This window comes from Gorilla gorilla, chromosome 6, assembly GCF_029281585.2.
Source record: "Gorilla gorilla gorilla isolate KB3781 chromosome 6, NHGRI_mGorGor1-v2.1_pri, whole genome shotgun sequence".
Taxonomy (NCBI): Eukaryota; Metazoa; Chordata; class Mammalia; order Primates; family Hominidae; genus Gorilla; species Gorilla gorilla.
Window position 1 is genome coordinate 47,646,369 of NC_073230.2, and position 25,607 is coordinate 47,671,975.

Below are 25,607 nucleotides of genomic sequence, written 5' to 3' on the forward strand. Positions count from 1 at the left end.
GGATGGAGGAGAGAGTGTGAGGAGGTGAATGTTTAGGTGTGGAGGTGGAAGAAGAGGGAGGAGAGGAGATCAGGGACAGCTGGGAGGGTAGTGGCTCTAATTTACAGAGTGAAAATACAGGGAAAAGAGGTGTCAATGAGGGGGTGTTGGAGGGGAAAGAATAGTGAATGATCCATTCTGGCGGGAGTGGCAAGGGTTGAAAAGCAGAGACTACTTGAAGCTGTCAGTGATTCCCCGAGGAAGTCAGAGTATGGTATTGCAGGTATCAGCCCCATTCACAAGACTGCACCACATGGGCAGGGAATAATGAAATGCAGCCGTTGATGGGATTCTAGCTTGCCCTGCCTTAACCTTTACACATCCTCAAGTAAGTATTGCAACCATGCCCACTTTGTGACCCCCATTTGGGAGACTAAGGGCAGAGAGTTGAATAACACGCCTCCATCAATAGTCCCTACCTGTTGGAGTGAAAATTCAAACGTCAAAGAGATGTACTCTCAACCCCCATGCCTCTCCAGCTTTTGGAACGTTGGAGAGTAAACCAAAGGAAAAAGATGTTTGAATATTTTGTTGAGAAAGCAGGATTTAAGTTCAGGGAATATTTTCTCTTTTTATCATTTTAGATCGCTATCCCTTCCACATGTGATTCAGAGTTTCAGGGGCACTTGTTCAAAAATGACCCTAATGAAGCATAAGATGTAAGTAGTTAGAACACACAAGAAACTTTTTGTTTGCTTTTTTATTTTCGAACATGGCTGCTCAATATTTGGTTTACCGTTCAACAATTATATTTCAAAACTAAAAGTAATTTATACAGTGCTGTACATAAATAATTTTTTAATGGAAGCTATTTTGTTTCCTTTCTGTCCTCCCCCCCCCCACATCAATGGAAATCATTTCAGTACCATATAAATGATATGTAATCTGATAATATGACCATCTCTGATTATGCCATTTCCCAGAATACAGGAACCCCGAACCCTTCATCTTGAGGATTCAAGTTCTCATTTAAATGCACAAATACAATGTATAATAAGCTTCTGCTCTTTCTCCACAGAGGTGTTTTCCCACCAGGAAAAATGGCTGGAAAGACCTAGAGTTCCAAGGAGTGAGGGGCGAGGCTTACCTGAGTGTGTGGTTTCTTGCTAAGCTTGGCTGACGCTCTTGCAGCATTTCAAAAATGTTTGGCTGGCGAAGAAATGCCACAATCTTGTCATTATATGCTGAAACAGACAAAAGCACAGAGTTGTGGTTGAGTCTGCAGCCCAGAGATAATCACTCTGATGATTGGAAAATGGCTCTTGATACCAGGATTAATGAAGGAGTTTGAAGGGCAGGCAGCATACTCATCAAAAAAATGCAAGCTCTTGAGAGTTTTTAAAATGTGACATAATAACATTATAATTTTTTAAGGGATCAAACTAAAAGTGAACCAGATCTCTGTTAATCGTCCTTAACATTTCAGGATCTTTACTGGGTATTAATGCATCTCTGCATGAACAGGTAAAGGAGAACAAAATAGCTCTCCCATAAGAGGAGTTCTCCTCTCTTCCTTCTAACTTTTCTTGGTCATTTTGCTGTAGTTATGGAAAAGATTCTTTATCAGTGCAAAGTAATCCATGTGTCGATTTCCCAGTAGTGATAATGGAAATACCATTTAGATGCTCTCATTTCATTTTCCTTGATACAAGTGGCATATGTTTTGGAAAGAGGTGGCTGAAGTTAGGAATGGACACTGCAAACTTTATGCCATACATACATGGAAAGAGAGGTATACATTAAAAACTGTCTAAAAACAGTAAAATTCACCTCATTTAAACCTTGCTCTTGTGCACGGGATTAACAAATCACTGAATAGAATAAGGAAGAAAGGACCTGAGAGTTTGGGAAAGAATAGAAAAGACAGGGAGGGGAACAGATAGGTGAGAAGGAAGGGAGAGGGGAAAAGGACAGAGGGGTGGATGGTAGCAGGGGTCGGGGTGTGCACTATATCCTAAAAGAGGAGAAAGGAAAGACAGAATGTTGAATAGTAAAGGGTTCATGACAAAAAACCAGAAAAACAAACAAAAAATCAAGGCTAGGTGTTGCTATTCTTTGAGCCAGGGGCTCAAACAAGCATGATACATACCCAGTGGCAATGACTCATGTTGATGTTGGCTTCGAATAGCAGCTACTAAGCTGTGTCCTGGCCTGGCCAGTAAAGAGGCTCCTCTGTTTCTAGAAACTTCTGAGGCCTAATTTTAGAATAAAAGCATAAGCATTAGAAATTTGTATCAATTTCAGATGTCTCTTGATACCAGTTTTTCAACCTAAGGGGTAAAAGATTTTGAAGTCACCTAAGTCGAAAAAGTAATAAAGTGATGGAAAAGAAAGCTTACAAAAGTGTCTAAGTAGAGTTGATGATGTGCTATACTATGGTTAAGAAAGCCATCTGGCTCACGCCTGTAATCCTAGCACTTGGGGAGGCTGAGACCTTGATAACAAGGTCAGGAGTTTGAGACCAGCCTGGCCAACATAGTGAAACCCCATCTCTACTAAAAATACAAAACTTAGCCAGATGTGGTGGCAGGTGCCTGTCATCCCACCTACTTGGGAAGCTGAGGCAGAAGAATCACTTGAACCTGGGAGGTAGGGGTTGCTGTGAGCCAAAATCACTCTAGCCTGGGCAACAGAGGAAGGCTCTGTTTCAAAAAAAAAGAAGTGATCATGTCAAAGTCATGAATATTAATCAAATTAATACACTGAATAGCCCAAGAAACACTTCTCATCATAAATTTGTTAAAGAGAGATAAATCCTAGATAAATATCATTGGTAAGGTACGCCTATAACTTTCCAAGGTAGCATTGAACTTTAGTACCAAATGTATAATGGACTTCTTGTTTAAATAGTATTGATTACATTCATTCTTTGTTGAATGCCTGTTATTGCATTCACTGTGCTGGCTTCTGTTCACATAGCATCTTATATATCCTAACAAATTCTGCAAGATAAGCATTATTAACCAAAATTTACAAATAGGGAATCTGAGGATCCAGGAAAAGTAAGGTTTCCCCAGATTTACAACCGTAAGACAGGGGGATAACCAGGATTCTAATACTTGACTGCAAAGCACTTGTTTACTCCTTCCACACTGCCTGCCTGCTTCCAATATCTTGGTTCAGCTTAGGCATTTTGACAAAACTTCAGAGATAAATAACTTGCTTAGCCTAAAGTTGATACTTGTGATGATTAACTTTAAACTAAATTAGCTCAATTTTGCCAGTGTGGTGGCTCACACCTGTAATCCCAGCACTTTGGGAGGCTGAGGCAGGTGGATCACTTGAGGATAGGAGTTTGAGATTGGCCACCAGGGTGAAACCCCGTTTCCACTAAAAATCTAAAAATAAGCCAGGCATGGTGGCGCATGCCTGTAATCCTAGCTACTCGGAAGGCTGAGGCACGAGAATCCCTTGAACCCAGGAGGCACAGGTTGCAGTGAACCGAGATTGCACCATTGCACTCCAGCCTGGGCGACACAGCAAGACTCTATCTCAAAAACAAAACAAAACAAATCAAAACAAAAAAACTAACTTAGCTCAGTTTTAAATTTTGTAAATTAAAAAAAATCACCTTTGTAAAAGGTGAAAGAAAACTTTGCTGATCAATAAACTATGCAGTTCTAGAGCATGATAATGGACATGTAGAATCACTGTGATTCTACATACATTTTGTTTTTTAAGACCCTTGCAGAGTAAGATGTTAAAATCTATAGAGGCATTATAGATTTTCCACATTGCAGTACATTCACCAGATATATGGGATTTAATGTAGAGTGTAACTCATCCTATGATATCTGGCAAAGTATGCTAAGATAGGCTTTAAAATAGTTAAGAATTTTGAAGTGTTAAAGACTTTAGACAAAGTAAACTTACAGAGTTTAATTGATCAAAGAATGGTGTGAGAATGGGGTGGTCCTCACTCAGAACCAGAACCAGAAAGGGAGGAGAGAGCTCCATTCTGCAACCATGGGCAGGCAGCATTTATGGTTGGGGAATGTGAGCGTGGTACGGAAGCAGCTCAGTGTTTGCCTTATTTGAACATGGTCTGATCAGTTAGCCACCTGCAATTGACTGAAGCTTGGCTGTTGTGATTGGCTGAGACTCAACCCTTTGTTGCCAAAGTATACTCCCAAATTAGGCTTTCAGTTAATTCATGTCCCAAGTGAGTTGGCAATCCATTACGTAATGACTCAAAAGTATGAAGGCATCCTCAAGCCAAGTTTAATTTAATGTAACAGATGATAATTTTGTAAGACACTTAGAAAGAGTTCAAACATCCAGATTTAAAAAAAAGGAAAGACATTTCTCCCTCTGAGACCAGCATAAAACTCACTCACACAGAATTCAGGAAGGTGACGAGGACCAGTGCTACAAAGTCTAGACAAGTCAGTTCCAAACGGCCACTTAAGAATAGGCCATGTGTGATATTGCAGATTGTAATGTAGGGCAAATTACTTAACGATCCCTAATGACAAACACAGGCATTGCTGATTTTCCTTTGGTTCCCACTTCCATACTCCATACCCAAGGATAACATCCTCTGTATGCAGACAGGGGCCACCAGTTCACTCTCTGTATGTGGTAGTCTTTGCTGCTTTTCTGGAAGTTGGGTAGAGATGCAGATGCATCTGTTTTCTCTCCTGGTCCTTCTTATTGCCCATGGCCTACTTGAAGGACAAGGGAATAGATTTTGTGCCACTTTGGTGGACTTCTCACTTTGATGTCATTAGATCTCAGCTCTGCTCAGCTGGCAAAGCCAGACACCAGGGTTTAGAAGCTGGTATTTCTGCAGAAGCACATTCCAGTCTCAAATGTTTACAAAGCAAAAGATGAAAGAAAAGTTTGCTGATCAATAAACTATGCAGTATTGAATCCTCATACTTCTCTTTTTTCTCCATGAATAAATAAATAAATAAATATGTAAAGGCTTTCTGGGATTGAAATTATAAGTCTCTTTTTCTTGGAGGGAATCATGTCAGTTTGCCTTAACGTGTATTTAAAATATTATTGATCTTGTAAAGACAGGAGTCTCAGAGACCCACCAGCTGAAGGTTATCTAAGTGATAAATTACAGAGGGAAACTGGGGAAACAGCCAGATCTGCTGGCTGAGCTCGGGAAGGCTTGGCTGTGCGCTGGACTCAGGAAACATTTGTTGTTTCGCCCTGAGTGAAAGTGTCTAACTGTCAGGGCATCACCCAGAAATGAATAAGGCTTTGAAACAGAAAGAGGCTCACTTCTATTCCTGGCCTTCACAGGAAATTCATTAATGGTGCCTACTTCTGAGGTCACCCGCTCACGGGTAAAGCTGAGCCAGATTGAAAAACTTCAGAAACCAGCTGAAGTCCAGTTAGCCCAAAGGCAGATGACTGACTGACAAACATTCTTCAGGCCTAATATGAGTGTGATAGAGGAAATAACACAGGGGGAGATACGGCTTGTTGCGTCCCTGAGCCACAGAAATGTCTGCAAAGTGTTGGTTGGTACTGGATGGCTCAAAGACCAGAGCCTGGAGAACAGGAGGATTGGATAGAAACGTCCTTCTCCAACAAGGGGCCCAGGAATGGACAGCGATGAAGACAGTTTCAGGCAGGGCTGGAGGAAATTCCGAGGGTCTGTTTGAACTAGGATTTAGTATGTGCTAGGATCTTTGAAGCCCTGTAGTGGTACTAAACAATCCATCCCGAGGGACGTCTGACAGCAACTGAGTGACTGATTTGAATCTCACTGCCAATATGATGCCAACGTGGCTTTCTCTTTCTTTCTTTCTTTCTTTCTTTCTTTCTTTCTTTCTTTCTTTCTTTCTTTCTTTCTTTCTTTCTTTTCTTTCTTTCCTTCCTTCCTTCCTTTCTTTCTTTCTCTCTCTCTCTCTTTCTTTCTTTCGTTTCCTTCCTTCCTTCCTTCCTCTTTCTTTCTTTTTTGAGATGGAGTCTCGCTCTGTTGCCTAGGCTGGAGTGCAGTGGCGCGATCTTGGCTCACTGCAACCTCTGCCTCCCGGGTTCAAGAGATTCTCATGCCTTAGCCTCCCGAGTAGTTGGGATTACAGGCATGCACCACCATGCCTGGTTAATTTTTCTATTTTTAGTAGAGACGGTGTTTTGCCATGTTGGCCAGGCTGGTTTTGAACTCCTGACCTCAGGTGATCTGCCTGCCTCGGTCTCCCAAAGTGCTGGGATTACAGGCTTTAGCCACTGTGACTGCCTGCCTGGCTGGCTGGCTGGCTGGCTTTCTTTCTTTCTTTTTTCTTTCTCTCTCTCTCTCTCTCTCCCTTTTTTTTTTGAGACAGTCTCTGTTATCCAGGCTGGAGTGTAGTGGTGTAATTATAGCTCACTACAAGCCCAAACTCCTGGGCCCAAGCAATCTTCCTGCCTCAGCCTCCTGAATAGCAGGGACTATAGGCACACATCACTGTGCCCAGCTAATTTTAAAAATGTTTTTGTAGAGATGGGTTCTTGCTATGTTGCCTAGGCTGGTCTTGAACTCCTGGCTTCAAGAGATCCTCCTGCCCTGCCTCCCAAAGTGCTGGGATTACAGGTGTGAGCCACCATCCCCGGCCTGCTTTGTTTTCCTAAGGTCAGAAAATGACTACAGGACTGATTTTCCATTTAAAACCAAAATGACATGACTCTAATTTCCTGGCATTTGACCCCTTTGGTCTTATTAAGTTTCTCAGGGGTGTACGTGCGTGTGTGGGCACATGTGGTAAGGGGTGAGTGAGGGGAGAGAGAGCCCTTGGTGGCCTGCCTTTCCCCAGACATGCTGCAACAACTCTTCCATAATTGGGTAAAACCCAGTTTGTAGTAGGGACTACTTTTAGGATTTCTTTTTCTTTTGATATCGATCGCTTTCATCATAATTGTAAATGTGAAAACTTCAAACATTTAGCTCTCCAGACAAAACAAAATAGATATCCTCAGAAAATAGTTTTCAGCAACTGGTAAACAAGCTGCTCTTCAGCGTTGCAATTTGGGAATGTACACTTGTGGGTTTCCTTAAAGCTGTGATTGAAAATTGCATGTTTTAGACTGAATTTGGGTTAATAATCAGCTAACCCTCTCTCTGCAAACACTGGAGACTTGATGATAAAAAAAAATGTAGCAAGTTCACAGGAAGGGCTCAAAGGACGAATTTACATTCATCTCTAGACTCCTTCTGTGTTCTGAAAATAGATCATTAACAAAGTTGTCAGAATTAAGGAAACAAAAGAGAGATATTTGAGTTGTTCAATATTTTTATAATAAGAAGCGGGCAATAAACATCATGTTCAAGAAAGGCTTGTGTTAAATGATGGTAGATCCATGTGATTAAATATAGAAAAATGTTAATGGTATGGAAACTGTCTACGAGGCACTAGGATATAGAACCATAGACAACACAATCTAATGTCTTTATTTTTATGTGTACCTGTGTCTCCAGATGGGGAATTATGCTTTTCCATCTGTGTCTGTCTGTATTCTGCATTCATTACATATTGTTCATACAGTGATGTGCCACATAGCGATGTTTCAGTCAACAATGGATGCATAGGCAATGGTGTTCCCATAAGCTTATAATAGAGCTGAAAAAGTCCTATCACTGGTCATGTCATAGCTGTCACAATGTCAGGTGTAATTGCTTTAAAAAAATAAAATTAGGCCAGGCACGGTGGCTCACGCCTGTAATCCCAGCACTTTGGGAGGCCGAGGCAGGTGGATCATGAGGTCAGGAGTTTGAGACCAGCCTGGCCAACACGGTGAAACCCCGTCTCTACTAAAGATACAAAAAATTAGCCGGGTGTAGGGGTGCGTGCCTGTAGCCTCAGCTACTCAGGAGGCTGAGGCAGAAGATTCACTTGAACCCAGGAGGAGGAGTTTGCAGCGAGCCAAGAGCGTGCCATTGCACTCCGTGCCATTGCACTCCAGCCTGGGAGACAGGGTGAGACTCCATCTCCAAAAAAAAAAAAAAAAAATCGAACCAACCCAAATGCCCGTCAATGATAGACTGGATAAAGAAAATGTGGCACATATACACCATGGAATACTATGCAGCTGTAATAAAGGATGAGTTCATGTCCTTGGCAGGGACATGGATGAAATGGATGAAACTGGAAACCATCATTCTCAGCAAAGTAACACAAGAAGAGAAAATCAAACACCTCATGTTCTCACTCATAAGTGGGAGTTGAACAATGAGAACACATGGACACAGGGAGGGGAACATGACACACAGGGGCCTGTAGTGGGGTTGGGGGCTGGGGGAGGAAGAGCATTAGGAGAAATACCTAATGTAAATGATGAGTTAATGGGTGCAGCAAACCCACATGGCACATGTATACAAATGTAACAAACCTGCGCATTGTAAACATGTACCCCAGAACTTAAAGTATAATAATAAAAAAAATTTAGTGTAGCCTAAGTGTGCAGTGTTTATATTATACATTAGTGTACAGTAATGTCCTAGGCCTCACAGTCACTCACTCACTGACTCACCCAGAGCCACTTCCGTCCTTCAAGCTCCACTCACTGTAAGTATCCTATACAGGTGTACTATTTTTTAAATCTTTTATATGTATTTTTACTTTACCTTTTCTATGTTTAGATATGTTTAGAGGCACAAATACCATTGTGTTACAACTGCCTACAGGATTCTGTACAGTTAATATGCTGTACAGGTTTGCAGCCTGGGAGCCATAGCCATACCATACAGCCTAGGTGTGTGGTAGGCTATACCATCTAGGTTTGTGTAAGCGCACTCTAGGATGTCCACAGTGACAAGATTGCCTAACAACAACATTTTCAGAATGTATCCCTGCTGTTAAGTGATGTATGACTGTAATTAAACAGTTTATTTTCAAAGGTGTCTGAATTTTACAAACTTCCAGCCAAACCTGTGATCAAGTGCAGGTTACATTGAGCCAAGAGGAAAATGACCAATTTTAAGAAGCAATGCAGCAATTACTCTCCCCAAAAGCAAGCTTCCCGAATGAAGATTCCTTCATGTCACCAGAGCCCATGAAATGACTTCTGCCATCAAAGAAGCTCACTGCAAAGAATGACTAAGAGTGACTTCTGCTTCTAAAGTGAGAAGCAAGCTTCTCTTCCCTGTCAGACTCTTGCCCTTTCCTGAGGCACTCACTGTCAAGCTTTTTTTTCGGTGTGTACCTTCCAGAAATTTTCTATGACTAACGATTTTCTAACCTGACCAAGATAAGATGGCAAAAGAAATGAAAATTATGTGCTCTGCTTATCCTTCCTTATTGATGTCAACTTATATTAGGAATTGCGGTGTAAACAAGGCAAATGTGTTACCCTTTCGTGATTTCCTTGCTAAGGTGGGATCCAGTATTCATAGCACTCCACTTATCTGTGACCTATTCTGGTCACACATTCTGAGGAGAGATAAGGCCTACTTTGCTGGTGCTTGAATATATTGCAGACAGATGTGCCTCCGCCTTAAAATGCAAGTGAAAGTGTCAAATAACGATCTTTTTATGTATAAATCCTATATTCGTAATAACTGCTTTCAGGAATCTGTCTGAAAATTTTCCAGGTGAGGTAAAGGACAATCCAAAATATTTTTAACAATGTTTCTATTAATAATCTGCCATTGGGGTTTGAAGAAAAACATTTTACCATTTAGGATCCTTAATATAGAAACCCATTTTAATTCTGTCCTTACATGCAATTTATAAAAAAATCAACTGCTGAATAACACTCAAGAGAATGGCTTATGTAGGTGAACAGAAAATACCCACACTTGTAAGTTGTAGTCTAAGAAATATCTATAGTTAATTCCCTACTGCCTGTGATATGGGACACAGAAAAATAATGGATTATGGAAATAACCCATCGATGATTGCTGAGTCTCATATTTCCATCTGTTTAACTGTCATATCTAATCAGATATCCTGCTATTTTCACACACATTATCAACTTGCCTAAAGACAAACCTGCCATCCTTCCGTCCTGCCTTTCCTGCTCCTCTTAGCTCTATGTTGTTAATGGGACTCTTAGTTATGCGGTCCTGAAGACGTGGAATCAAGCCCCACAGACTCTGAGAATCACACAGCTGGAACACACGTAAGTGGTCACCCATTTGCAGAGGAAGCTGGGGTCCCTGGCAGGGGAGGAATGAACAATGATTGATACTCAGCTCCTCTGTGGACATGCCGGAGCTGGAACGCCTGTCTGCAGACTGAAGTCCCAGTGACTTTTTCCTCCACACCCCCCGACTTCCTTGAGGCTTCTCCCCATGGGCTGCCCTTTGTTTTCTCTTTGTCACCTCAACTCGGCCTCATCCCCTTCCATCTGATTGTGGCAGTGGTCTCCAGCAGGCATCTCTCGAATAGCTCTTTGCCACAGCCCTTCCTCTTCTTGGCTTTCATGGTCTTCTTTTAAAAATATAAGTTTGTGGCTGGGCGTGGTGGCTCACGTCTGTAATCCCAGCACTTTGGGAGGCCGAGGCAGGCAGATCACTTGAGGTCAAGAGTTCGAGACCAGTCTGGCCAACATGGTGAAACCCTGTCTCTACTGAAAATACAAAAATTAAACAGGTGTGGTGGTGCACGCCTGTAATCCCAACTACTTGGGAGGCTGAGGCAGGAGAATCTCTTGAACCCAGGAGGCAGAGGTTGCACCGAGCTGAGATCGCACCACTGCACTCCAGCCTGGGTGACAGAGCGAGACTCTAGCTCAAAAAAAAAAAAAAAAAGAGTTTGCATGGATGACTGCTAGGAAACCTGAGCTGTGGTCCTGAACTCCCTGTGTGAAGTGAGCTCTTGGTATTTCAGTTTACTGGACTGTAAAATAGTGGTTCTTCACTGGGGTAATGCTACCATCTATGGGTGTGTGGAAATGCTGGGGGGCTGTTCTGTTTTGTTTTGTCATAATGACTTGGGGAAGTGGGGGCACTCCTGACATTTAATGGATGGGGTCAGGAAAAAAAGTCCTGCAATGTAATGGGACGATTCCACACATCAGAGAATTGTCCTGCCCCAAATGCCAAGAGTCTTTCCCCATCTCTCAAATGTGTTTTAGAGATGACTTCATCCTGAAACAATGGATGAATCAATTACTTTCCTCAAATTCATTCAGTGGTCCCTTAAAAAAGTTCCAACTCTTCCATGCAGCACTAAAGTTTTCTGAAAACCAAGGCACAGCAAGTGGGAACCTCCTGCTCGGCTCAGACTGAACTAGTCACTGTCTCTCTGTGAGCCTTTCTCAATCTGACCTCTGCACCTTTGCTTAGGCTGTGCTCTGTAAGGCTTCCCTTCCCCATCCTTTGTACCTATTCTACCAGTTTTCAAGTTCTAGTCAGGTACCTTATTTTATTTTATTATTTGTTTTGTTTTGTTGAGACAGAGTCTTGCACTGTTGCCTAGGCTGGAGTGCAGTGGTGTGAACACATTTAGCTTCAGCCTCTACCTCCCAGGCTCAAGGCATCCTCCCAGTTCAGCCTCCCGAGAAGCTGGGAGCACAGGTGCACGCCACCACATCTGACTAATTTTTATATTTTTGTAGAGAAAAGGTCCCGCCATGCTGCCCAGACTGGTGGCAAACTCCTAGGCTCAAGTGATGCTCCCATCTCAGCTTCCCAAAGTGTTTTCATTACAGGCATGAGTCACTGTGCCTGGCCAGGCACCTTATTTTAAAAGATACTTTTCCTTGGCTTCTTTTGAACTTTTGTGGCACTTATCCTAACATCTCTCTTGCCACTCAACCATATTCTGGTTTCTCTCGTTACTTAACTCTGTATGTATTTTTGGCCTGGCTTCAAAAGTGGAATACAAACTTCTCTAAGGCAGGGATTGTCTCATATTTTGCATTCCACAGTGCTCATAGCAAGCCATGCATGGAATCAATTTTTGCTGAGCAAAATCACATCACAGCAAATGCAGTCAACATTTCCTACCACCCACTCCCCTCTATTTTGATACCAGAGTCCCTCTGTCTTCTTATCCCTAGGCTGAGGGCTCTTGCAGTGGGAGGAACCACATATTTATTTTCTTAGAGGCCGAGTCTTTGTTTTCTCTGGTGCACTGCCTCTGGATCAGATACCCTCTGCCTCTTGGCTTCTCTCTCCGTTGCTTTTCTTGGTGTCCTCTTCTGTCAGCCAAAAGCTACCAGAAGAGAGAGGATGGGCATAGGGATGGCTGAGGTTTGGAAATGTGACGAACAGTCAGGGTGGATGCATTAGGAAGCAGACAGATGGCTGGTACACAGCAACGCCCTTTCATCGTATGTGTTAGAGTCTTCCAGCTAGTTCTTTCTTTTTTTTTTTTTTGAGATGGAGTCTCACTGTGTCGCTCAGGCTGGAGTGCAGTGGCGCCATCTCGGCTCACTGCAAGCTCTGCCTCCCGGGTTCACGCCATTCTCCTGCCTCAGCCTCCTGAGTAGCTGGGACTACAGGCACCCGCCACCATGCCTGGCTAATTTTTTGTATTATTTTAGTAGAGATGGGGTTTCACCATGTTAGCCAGGATGGTCTTGATCTCCTGACCTCGTGATCTGCCCGCCTCAACCTCCCAAAGTGCTGGGATTACAGGTGTGAGCCATCACACCTGGCCCCAGCTAGTTCTTAACTGATACAGATGGCACTTTGCCATACATGTTATGGCAAATGATATTAATGATTTAAATGATATTAAATTAACTCTATTTGGGCTATTCAATCACATGAAACACATGTTTTAAAACAGGTAATGCAAATGGTGTCCATGGTTTCAGTCTTGTTCTTTCAGTTAGAAAGGTTTTAAATATTTACATTTCAGACTAATTTCTTGTAATTGTAAGAGATCTGTATTTTAGGGACTTAATCTTGCACAACTGAAGTTTTTGTTTTATTGACAGTGAATCTGTCTGCAGTACTCAGCTACTTTATCACATGTAGTTACCCTATGTGGATATTGAAATTGTCTTAATGAGATTAAAGAGCTTGAACTTTTTAAAGGCATATTCAAGTTCATGAAGAATTTTGAATTTATTCCCTATAATCTCAAGACAACCCACCTTGTACTTTGTGAAGTGTTACAGGAATGCCACCAGGGAGGGAGACTATGCATGTTGAACTGGGAAGCTGGGGCATTGCTTTCTGTAGTCTGTGAACACGTCTGCATCTAGCAAATCCTGACACCCATGTAATGCTCAGGGATGTGTAGTACTCCCTCTCTGCCTGGTCACATACACCTTATGTATATGAAGAAAGAAAGATTTAGCATGCTTTCAGCAGTCTCCTGAAACAATGATACTTAAGACAACTCCATGAAAAAACATTCATTTTATCACACTGGCATTAAGCCATGAGTGCCCCTGGTTGGAAATAGTTATGTTTCTCAGAGTATACACAGGACTCCTTCTGAAAAAGTGGTAAATACCTGGTGCCGATACATCAACAATAGGCTCTTCCCTTGAGACTTATGTTTGCTATCTGGAGGAGGTGGCTGCAGGGTGAATTGTTATCTTCCCAGTTTCTCTGGAGAGAAACTCCCTGGCTCTCCCTGGAATGACTCACTGTGGCATATGTGTGTGTGTGTATATATATATATGCGTATATATGTGTGTGTATATATATATATATACACACACACACACATATGTACACACACACACACGCACACACACACAAACTCACTCACCTACATACACATATATTCCTTTCCTTCCTACTCCATATTTTTGATTTTTTAACCTTATTATAATCCAATTCTAAAAGCTGTTTTATGGGAAGTAGTTCTCAGAGGCCACATCTCTTGAGGTCCTGGTGGTTTCCACAAAAAGAAGGCACAGATACTTGGGAAATGTCAATTAGGACATAAAAAGAAATTTGCTCATGATATTGTCAGGAACTGATCAGGAGCAAAAAAAGAGCTATGTTTTGAGTTTTGGTTTGAGAAAGAAGGGCAGAAAGAGTATGGGATATAGATACTAATTCAGAAAGGCAATGAAGTGATCCTTAGCCTTTCATGGTAGCCACAAAGTGCTGCCAAGGAAAGAGCACATTGTAGAGCGCGAATAGAGTGGGAATAGAGCACCACTTCCTGTGGCCCGGTTAATTCCCCCTAGTTTCTAGTCCATGGATACATTATTGCAGTATTTTCTAGGATGTTTTGGAGAGGTAGAAGTTTAAAGTTAGTCAGACATACCATGGCAGTTCCATGTATTCACACATGACAGGCCTCAGGAGGCACAGCTCCAGCCATAAGTGTAGGGATCTCCTGACAGTGCATTTTCAGTTTCCTTTCAACTAGACAGGTTTTTAGTAGTGGTGATTGTGTGGGACAAAAGGCAAGGCAGAAAAGGTAACTGAAGACAGGTCTGGGGTGTTAAGTGGGTGTCCCGGTCATCCTTCTTCTACAAAGCAGGGTGCATATGACTTAATCTCTTCCAGCGCAGGCAACCCTAGATCCTAGCCACTGAAGAACTGTTCTGCTCCCATGGAAGAGGCAGAGACTGTGATCGGTGAACAGTAGGGCGGGGTGTAGGGAGGGTTACCTCTCCAGCGCTGTAACTTCGGAGCCTCTGGAGGTGCTGTCGGTGAGTTAGATGATTGGGAAGACGACCGTTCTGAAGAGGGATTCGGGGGTCAATGAAAGTGGTAGCTCGACTGTTGTGGTCCACGAAAAAAGACTGCGAACAGACCAGTGAGAAAAGCACCGTGTGTGAGAATATGCCAAAATGGAGTCAGTAATATACAGGAGTGCTACAGGGCCCAGGCCTCAGGTTTATTTCTGCCCAGCCTCCCCTACCCCTACTTCCTTTTTTAATCTACTCAAAACTCATCTATCTAGTTCAGGTTAAAAACTTGGCTGCATAGCAGGAGGTGAGCCACAGGCGAGTGAGCATTACCACTTGAGCTCCACCTCCTGTCAGATCAGCGGTGCCATTAGATTCTCATAGGAGCACAAACCCCATTGTGAACTGTGCATGTGTGGGATCTGGGTTGCACACTCCTTATGAGAATCTAATGCCTGATGATCTGTCACCGTCTCTCATTACCCCCAGATGGCAGCATCTAATCACAGAAAACCAGCTCAGGGCTCCCACTGATTGTACATCACAGTGAGCTATAGGATTATTTCATTATATAATACAATGTAATAATAATACAAATAAAGTGCATAATAAATGTAATGTGCTTGTCTTCCTAAAACTATCCCCTACCCTCCCATCCGTGGAAAAACTGCCTTCCATAAAACTGGTCCCTGGTGTCAGAAAGGTTGGAGACCACTGATCTAAATGGGGAACAGGACACTGTGCCTGTTTGCTCAGTAGCTGAATGAAGCAGTATCAGTCATAGATAAAACATGGAGTTTCTAAGTAATGACTGTAATACTTTATTCAACACAGAAAGTAAGAGCAATAGAGCCTTTACTGGGTTAAGATAATACTAGTAATTAATAATTTGTAGAGTATTTTATTTATATTTAAGATAAATGCTCTTTTTTATTATAGAATGTGTATATTTTCACTGAGAAAAAACTTTAAAAAGATAAAAAAGTAGAAAGAAGATAATAAAAATCACCCCAAATCAAAAAAAATTTTGATTTTTTCCTCCTTAGTTTTTTCTTTTCTATACATTCAAATATATACATATTTTCTTCACATCAAGATCTATAATTTTATGAGGTTTTTCACTTGTTATTTTATAAGTATTTCCCTAAATTATTAAATATTCTTTTAATGGAGAATTTTAATGACTACATGATATTGTTTGATGGAAGTATAACAATTAATTTTAGTACCCTTAATTGTTAGACATTTGACTTTTTTACTGTTTTAAAATAATGCTTCAATGAACACTTTTTTTTTTGAGACGGAGTTTCACTCTCATTGCCTGTCACCCAGGCTGGAGTGCAGTGGCGTGATCTCAGCTCACTGCAACCTCTGCCTCCTGGGTTCAAGTGATTCTCCTGCCTCAGCCTCCTGAGTAGCTGGGATTACAGGTGCACACCCCCACACCCAGCTAATTTTGTATTTTTAGTACAGACGGGGTTTCTCCATGTTGGTCAGGCTGATCTCGAGCTCCTGACCTCAGGTGATCTGCCCACCTCGCCCTCCCAAAGTGCTGGGGTTACAGGCGTGAGCCACCAAGCCTGGCCGAACACTCTCGAATATAAATCCTTGTGCCATGTCTGAGTACCATATATATTCCAATATATGGCAACATTGTTCTTTAAATTTAAAATTATCTCTCATAAAAGAGAAAGTTATTACCTTTTTTTTCAACAAAACCCTTTGTACCATAAGACAACTTTTTAATTACTCTCTTTTCAACCAACAGTAACATTTGGTGAAGTCATATCAGCTTTAAATGACCTCAATCAATGCTAGTTTTAGATATTTTTAGGTTTACCTGACAAAAGTAGTTAAAAGAAATTTTATACAGATTTAGAAATTATTCTTGGAAGGTATGAGCTTATTATTTCAAGTATTTGATGTCACTGTAAACAAGCAGTTTAAAGAGCTTTATAAAAACTCATACAGGAAGTGGTTTCATAATTGAGATAAAAATACACCCCCAGGAAAAAGGTAAATAACAACACTACTAATATCATGCGAATCAATATTTGTGACTTGCAGTAAAATTCCCCAAGATAGCATGCCACACAGATTCAAAAAGGGCTGTATGTTCAATTGGAACGGAAGATGATATACCCTTGAAAAATTGGTAGAGGACTCAAAAAATGACACTAGTGACGTCAAAAATACAAGGAAATGGAATGAGACTTAAATGGGAATGGGAAAAAACAAAATGCATCAACATGCTTTTTAAACACACAAGTGTAAGCTAACCTAATAAATATTAAAAATAGACTTTTCATTATTCAAATACATGCTGAGATGTTTAGAAATTAAATTAAATAGGTTCCTTATATTTGTGTATCTGTGGCAATTGTTTAGTATGCATTTCTAAAAGTTGAATTAATTACTTGGTTAAAGTTAGAAAAATATTTATGATTATTGATCCATACTAATAAACTATCTTCACAACAGTTGTCCAGATCTATCATGTTACCATTAGTTCATGAATCTTCCTCTTTATAATGCTCTCACAAATACTAATTTTGAAAGAACTCTTAGAAATGTTAAATGGTAAATAATGATGAATTACAATTTCCCAGGGAATTTACAAAAGAAAAACATTTTCTCATGGGCTAATTAGTCATTCCTTCCTTAGTGTGTTGCCTGCGATGTCTGTTCCCTTTTTTGCTATTGTTGTCGGGATGTTAAAGTTTTCTTATTTATTATCCAAGTGCTAAGTTATACATCTGCTTTCAAATTTGCTTTTGATTTTTGTTTGCTTTATTTTCTCATACACTGAATTTTTAATATCCCTATGTATTCAAATCTCTCAATCATTCCTCTCCAGGGGTCAGTTAAGTGTTTAACTATATTTTTCTAGCTTTAGTTTAGGTGAGTTAATCGTTAACACTAAATCTTTACCTTTCTGAAACTTATTTTGGTATAATATTAAGTTGTAGTTTGACAGTTTTCTCAGAGAGCTCACTTTTCCAAATCATTCATTTCCTATTGTTTTATTATAAATAAATTTCTTATAAATACTACTGTGTTTCAGGATATTTTATTTGCTCCAGTGGCCTGAGGCTTTTCACTGGTACCGCACTATTCCAATTATTAACATCTGTAGGGCAAGTTTCCTCTTTCTTTTCCAATATTTTCTTACATATTCTTGTCTGTTTTCATTTTTCCAGAGGAACTAATATTAATTTTATTAAGTTCCAAAAATAGTTCTATTGGGATTTTGTTTAGAATCACTTTGAGACTGCAAATGATTTCGGAGAGAATTCTTTCCTTATGATAGTTGGTGTAACCATTTCCCATTTCTGAACATGTCTATTAAAGAATTTTTTTCTTAGTACAGTTTTGTAGTTGTTTTACTGAAAGACACATATTTCTGGTTAAGATAATTTATAGGTATTTAATATTATCTGTTGCTCTTCTGAGTGTATCTTTTCCTATAATGTTTTATAACCCTTCATTGCTGGTACTCAGGAAAGTTATTATTTGTGTATTTACTTTTTGTCTGCTCACCATATTAAATGCTTCCATCAAATAAATGACTCTTTTAAGTATATCCTCTTGGATTTTTAATTGCAAATCATGTTAATTTTGTCCCCTTCTTTAGGAGGGCTCTTCTATTTTTACCTCCTTTTTTGTAATATTGGTGAGTACTTCTAGAACAACGTTAAATAAGAAGTGGTGGTTGAAATCTTTTCTTATTCTTGATTTTTAAGGGAAAACTACTAGACCCGATTGTACAATAAGATGTCCACTGTTTTAAAGGAGGCTTTATTAGGTCACGAAAACATATTTACATTCTTAGTTTACCAAGAGTATTTGTTTTTAAAATATAAACGTGTATTCATCACACCTGTAATCCCAGCACTTTGGGAGGCCAAAGTAGGTGGATCTCTTGAGCTTGGGAGTTTGAGACTAGCCTGGGCAACATGGCGAAAACCTGTCTCTACCAAAAAAATACAAAAATATACCAAAAAAGCTAGGCGTAGTGGTTTTGCATCTGTGGTCCCAGCTACTCAGGAGACTGAGGTGGGAAGATTGCTGGAGCACAGGAAGTCGAGGCTGCAGTGAGCTGTGATCATGCCACTGCATTTCAGCCTAGGACACAGAGCGAGACCCAGTCTCACTAAATAAATAAATAAATAAATATTTAATTTTTATCAAGTAATTTTTAAAAAACACTTCTTAATCAACTGAAATTCCCTAATGCTACTAAGTCTTTGAGTATATCCTTTCTATATTTTATTAAGTATTGTTCACATGTATTTTCAATAATTTCTCAATGGTTTCTAAGTTTTTATTTTATTTTAAACCCAAGAGTCATCTAGAACATTGCTTTTACTTTCCAGCTGGCAAAGATTTTGTTTTTATGATTGTGCTTAAATTTACTTACAATTCAGTTTTATTGCTATATGGCCATAGGATGTGACCTGGCTATATTCTGCTTTTTTGTTTTCTTTGCAGTGTAGACTATCACCACTTACAAAAATAATCATGAAAAGTTGTCAGCTTCATTTTTGGGGCCCTTTTTCTTTTTTGTTGTTGTGGCAAAATATACGTAAAACAATAACAATTTTTAAGTGTACAGTTCAGTGGCATTAAGTATAATAAATTCTCACGGTTGTGCAACCATCGCCACTCTCCTTCCCCAGCACTTTTTCACCTTCCCAAATTGAAACACTGTATCCACAAAACAATAACTCCTCATTTTCTACTCCTTGAAGCCCCTGGGAACCTCTGATCTACTTTCTATCTCTATAAATCTATTCTAGGTTCCTCATATGAGTGGAATCATAATTCTTGTCCTTCTGTGTCTTGCTTATTTCACTTAGCACAATGTCTTCAAGGTTCATTCATGTTGTAGCATGTGTCAGAATTTCATTTCTTTGTAAGGACAAACATTTCATTGCAGGTATATACCACATTTTGTTTATCCATTCATGTAAACTCTATTTCTAATAAAAGAATTAATATGTTTCATTCACATAAAGTTATATTATTTAAATCTCAAATTATTTTGTCTATTTAATCTGTCAAACTGATGGATATAAAACACATTTTCCTACTACGACTGTATGTCTTTCATCTCCTTTCATTTCTCCTTGATTTTTCTTTATTTAATATAATATGTTATTATTTGGCTCATAAGGTACATGATTATTATATCTTTATTTTGCCATTGATTAATATAAAATATTTCTTTGACCCCCATTTAAGGATTTTTATTTATTTATTTATTTATTTTTTGAGACAGAGTCTCGCTCTGTCGCTCAGGCTGGAGTGCAGTGGTGCCATCTCGGCTCACTGCAAGCTCTGCCTCCCAGGTTCACGCCATTCTCCTGCCTCAGCCTCCTGAGTAGCTGGGACTACAGGCACCCGCCACCACGCCCGGCTAATTTTTTGTATTTTTAGTAGAGACGGGGTTTCACCATGTTAGCTAGGGTGGTCTCGATCTGCTGACCTCGTGATCCACCCGCCTCGGCCTCCCAAAGAGCTGGGATTACAGGCGTGAGCCACCGTGCCTGGCCCATTTAAGGATTATGATTGAAACTCCCCTTTGTATTATATTAATACATCACCACTGGTTTTTCTGTTATTGTCTTCACACTATATTAATATTTATTCTTTTATTTCTAAACTTTCTAAATCACCTCTTAGGTATGTCTTTTTGTAAACTGGATCTGTTTGTTACCAAAGCTGAGAGTGTTTTCCTTTTGGTGCCTAAGTTTATCATGTTTCCACCTGTTGCCATAACTGTTATGCTTGGCTTTACTTTTTTACTTTACTTACTTACTTGTTATCTTACTTTTATTATTTCCATCTTCTTTGCAATTTTTTGTGTGCTTTGTCATACAAACTCTATTTTGTTTGATTTTATCTTTTGAAGGATTTTGGAAGAGAAAAATTCTATTTTAAATGGTACAAACAGTTGCCTTTTAAGCTTGTCAGATTACCATATTTAACCTTTGTTTTTTAAATGATCCCGTTTTACTCTCCTTGAGCCCAACTAGCATAACTTTCCTTCCCCTGCTCATCTTCCCTATTCTCACTTCCTTACTTTTTTTTTTTTATTCCAGTCTGGTGATGTTGATCCAGACTGTTATTATACAACTATTCCATTTGTATTATACAACTTTTCCCATATTTTATTTAGACTTTTCCAATATGTTTTAAAGCATTTTAACAACAATGACTTTTATTTATACTTAGGTATTTGATTGATTTAAATACTCACCACTAGTCCTTTTTATACTATCATTTTCTCACTATTAATGTCGTGCTTTGATTCGTTAGTGATCCATCTGGAGAATGGCTTTTGGTGTTTCATCAGTGTCTTAGTGTGTTTGTGTTGCTATACAGGAATACCTGAAAGCAGGAAATTTCTAAAGAAAAAAGGTTTATTCGGCTCATGATCCTGCTGATTGGAAGACTGGGTGTCTGGTGAAAGCCCCAGGCTGCTTCCTTCCGCTCACGGTGGAGGGTGAAGGGGAGCATGTGCAGAGATTTCATGGTAAGAGATGAAGCCAGACAGAGTGGGGGTAGGGGGTGGGTGCCAGGCTGTTTTTAACAACCAGCTCTAGAGGGAACTAATAAGGTGAGAACTCACTCATTGCTGCAAGGATGGCACCAGTTCTTCCTGAGGGATCTGTCCCTGTGACCCAAACACCTTCCACTAGGCCCCACCTCCAACACTGCCACAGTGGGGATTAAATTCCAGTGTGAGATTTGAAGGGGTCAAACAAATCATATCCAAACTATCAAACTGTAACAATCAGGATGGGTAAAAGAGTAGGGTAAACTCTGATTTTGCACGAGGTTGTTTTTTTGTCTGTGGATTTCTCTAGTTTCATTTTTAGGATGGGAAATTTGAAGCTTGTCTGATTTTTAATCTTTTGTAGGTAACTTTTATATTATCATGGCTGCATATTGATAAGATTTTTAAAGAATTTCTATTTAAAGACATTCCAGAACATGTGTAGATATATAATGTATTTTAATTACCTTTACTGTAATTTAGTGAGCCCAATTAATCTGCTCACCTTAATAATTTGTTTTAAATCAGCAACATTTTAATTTTAATATTTAATTAATATTTATTTAATATAATTAACATTAATACTTAATTATTCCTGCTATACCTAGTATTCTGGTTTCTTCCCTCAGGTAACTCTTTAAGTCATTGGTGCAACAGAGATTTATTGAATGCCAACTATATACTAGGCATGATTCTTGGCCCTTGATGTTTTATCAATGAGCAAAACAAAGATTTCTGTTCTTAAAAAGCTTAAAATCCTGCCACAAGAAACAGACAATAAGCAATAAACCTAATAAATGTGTAAGTGACATGGGGGAGCACATGGCCTAGGGGTCAGGGAAGGTTGTGGTATTAACTTGGATGGTTAGGACAGGCATAGAGAAGATAAGTTTTTTCTTTTTTCAGTTTTTGCATTTCTTTTTTTTTACTGTCTCCTCCACTGATTGAAATCTGGTTCCTTCCTTCTGCTTTAGAGGCTGTTTCCATGTTCATACGCCATATCAGTGATGAGATTTCACATAGCATCAGTGCTGCTCTGTTTTATCCCTATGCTATTATTACCTTTTGCTTTTCCCTGCAATCTTAAAACAGCTATTTTCAGACTACTTATGTCTGTTTCCTCTCAGCTTGTTTTCTGTTTGTGGCTTTTTCCTCTTAGTTAATAACAGAAGTCATGTGCTCCTGTACCATTTCATGGATGATGAATAGATGTCTTTTAAATAGTTCTATTTTCCAAAGAAAATTATACTTTCTGGGAAAAAAATATACTTTCCGAAAAAAAGACATGCTTTTTGTCAGACCAAGATTCTGTTTGCTTCTTGCAGTAGTGTCTCTTCCTAGGCCCCTTCTCATTTTATTTATTCATTCCTTAGCAGAGGCTGCCTTGGTCTCATGTCTGCCACAAGATAGGACCCATGGGGCCCATCACCCTACCTCTCTGATGGTGACTGCCTCCCTCAGCTTAGACTTGGAATGAGGTTTGAGGCACACATGCAATCTCTATAAAATTGGGCAGAAGGCTCTGTCCTCCTTTCTCAGACTCTGAAGATGGCAGATGAGTCAGATGCCAGCGTGTTCTTTGCCCCGGTCCTCCTGAAGCAGCAGAGCTCTGAGCTGCTTACCTCTGTCCCCTTTGTAGAGATGACCACGCATTCAAAGACACCAAACAGCTCTGCCCATCCCTTCTACTTCCTACCATGGTGGATAATAAAAGCAAATGTTGCCATCTTTGCATGTGTAGATAAAGCAAGAAGCAGATTGTCCAGGGTGAGGGGCAAGGACCTGCTCTGGCCAGCTATGAAGGTGGCTTTTGCATAGTGAGCTATGGCCACCCCACTGTTTAGTGAGTTGTATTCCTAACTCTCAGCCTCCTGTGCAGCATATCCTTTCCAAGTTAGAGGGTGAAACCTGTAAGACACGGTCCAAACATATTTTCCTCAATCTATTCCCCTTATCAATGGGCTTTGGCAATGAGATATTCTTTTATTTCCCCCACTTCACAATCTTGACCTTGGATTATTTTGGGGGATGTTAAGAGAAAGTGGTAGATACTACTAATCTGTCATGATATTAATAATCATTCCTTCATTAACTTATTAACTTATTTATCTGGTTGTAAAATCATGAAGGCAACATAGGCATTACTGTTGCTATTTTAAGGCTCAGAAATGTGGAGTGACTTGCACAGGGTCGTGTATTTAGACTGAGATGGACTGGTCCATGTATTTTTCCCACTATCCTCCTTTGTTCCTCTCTGACCACCCTATGGACTGTGGTAATACATTGCAAGTCTAAGGCTACTTTCCCCAGCAATTCACTACATGGTATGCCTCTTAGACATTCTGTAACTATGAGTGTGTGTATGTGTGTGTGTTCAATTAATAAGAAATTGCTGAGACCATTTGTGTGTGTGTGTGTGAGCATGTGTGTGTAGGCACACAGCTAGTTTGTGTCATAACTGAAAGTCTTCTCATTTCAAATTCAGATTTTTTCTTTCTCATGTATGATATCTTCTTGCTAAAGAGAATTAGGGGGAAGAGGTCTTGTCAGAAATTCCCTCATATGCATTCCCAAATGGAACAAAACTCTCACAGTGCATCTCTGTGCTTCCCTGCTGGTGTGATGACCAGGAGATGTCACATCATCTGCATGTGTACCATGGAGAACCAGGGCTTATTGCATTGGGAAGCCTCCTTGTCATTCCACTGTGCTCCCTGTCATCTTTATCTTGGTGCAAAAGCTGCAGTCATGGAAATCCAAGGCTCGGCAAACTGTTCACACTGGTGTGTGCTGTTTGCATGATGAACATGGTGGTGTCATCTTGGCATCCTGGTTAAGCAATAAATGTAAACGTGGCTACTCGAAACCGAGCTCTGATAAGCCACTCCTTCACTTTCTGTTCTGGCTCAGGCTTCATTTTCCCACCCTAATACATATCACCAAGTCCCCACATACAAATCATTGTCACTCTCCCAACAGAGGCCACGTCCAGTCAATGAGAAGGTCCCAGGGAGCAGATCCTGGCTACAGTGGCTTTTCTACTACACATGTCCTTTCCCCTCCCCTAATTCATCCCTGGTTACAGAGGAGCTGGTCCTGGAGATTCATTTTATGAATGGACTTGTAATGAGTCCCCCATTCTTTCCCCATACACTCCAGAGAGTCCAGGTTCTGAGGCATACTAAGGGGTTTATAGAAGAGAGACTCATGGCTTCGAGGGGACATTGATGCCCCATCAGCTCCTTTTGGGGAACGTGGCTTTGCAGGCTCACGTTCACAGAGGAAAGGACACGTCACAGACATGACTGCAGGCAAAGCTTCTGGTTCCTTGGACCATAAAGAGGGAGGGATTCTCTCTGGTAAAGTTCATAGAAGGTTACACAGGTTCAGTTCTAGTACTTGGCCTGTCCTTTGAATACATCGAGATGGCTGATGAAGATTAGGAAAAATCCTTCTTGTTTTCAGACTCAGCTGGTCTTCTAAAGCATGGCCAGGAAGACCCGGTTTGGGTTAAGGTTATACAGAAGCAAAATGTAAGCCAGGAAGATCACATGGGCCTAGCACACCCCACCCTGCTTGTTAGGCTGTTTTACAGAAAACTTAAGGTGTATTAGAGAAATCACAACAAATAATCTAACAATGTCACTGCATTTAACCAATGAGTTCATCCCCTGAGAGTTAGCTGTCTAAGGAGGCAAACAACCGAAAGGTCATTGGACAGAATTCAGTTCCACATTCCAAACCTAAATTTAAAAAAAATGTAGACAGTGGTTCTTAATTACAGGAAACACATAGCAATGTCACAACATTTGGCATCTAGCGGCGTGAGGGCTAGGAGTGCTGCTAATGTCCCGTAAGGCACAGGGTATTCCCCAGAGTAGTGCTGAGGTTGAGAAACCCAGATGTGGGTGGTTATCAGCCCCTTTACTGCTGGCGGCCGATAGCACATCTCTCAGACATAACTCCTCCCCACACTCTCCTCCTCACGTCCTTGCTAGCTTCACCCTGGGGAGGGAGCCTGTTTGATGAAAGCCCCGCACGTGGGTCACACTCACCTTTCCCTGCTGGTCCGTTTTGATCTCCCAGCCCCGGGGCAGTTCCAGCCGAGTGTCTGCGAACATGTTGATGAAATTCACCAAGTCCCGGTTGTGCTGGTAGCGTTCAAAATTGCGAGCATCCCGTCGGACTTTCAGAATCATGTGCTTTAAGCAGGTGCTACTGGTGAAGACTCGGTAGGCACTCTGAGACGGGTCAGGGCGGATGGGGTAAGGAGTGGGGAATTAGGAAAAACATAGAGCAAGCACACTGTGAGCACCCTAACACTGCTAAGTGTGATCGTGACACAGCAGTTTATTATGAGCGTGAGGTAGAGGCCTCAGAAAATGAGCTCTTGCTCAAGAAGTAAACACCCAGCCTGGGCTACATAGCGAGACCCTGTCTCTACAAAAAATTTAAAAAATTAGCTGGGCATGGTGGCACGTGCTTGTGATCCCAGCTACTTGGGAGGCTGAGGTGGGAG

At 40.6% G+C, this 25,607-nt stretch overlaps 1 protein-coding gene across 8 annotated transcripts in view; it reads right to left on the reverse strand.

Annotated features, from left to right (window-relative positions):
• The window catches only part of HECW1 (HECT, C2 and WW domain containing E3 ubiquitin protein ligase 1), a 449,170-nt gene that overhangs the window by 70,733 nt on the left and 352,830 nt on the right, over positions 1-25,607 (reverse strand). For all 8 annotated transcript variants that reach the window (XM_031013201.3, XM_063708510.1, XM_063708508.1 and 5 more), the window contains 4 exons: positions 25,144-25,329; positions 14,506-14,640; positions 2,129-2,234; positions 1,127-1,223 (listed from right to left, as the gene is read on the reverse strand). In XM_031013201.3, the coding sequence (XP_030869061.1) occupies positions 1,127-1,223; positions 2,129-2,234; positions 14,506-14,640; positions 25,144-25,329 (524 nt within the window). The remainder of the gene's footprint in view (positions 1-1,126; positions 1,224-2,128; positions 2,235-14,505; positions 14,641-25,143; positions 25,330-25,607) is intronic.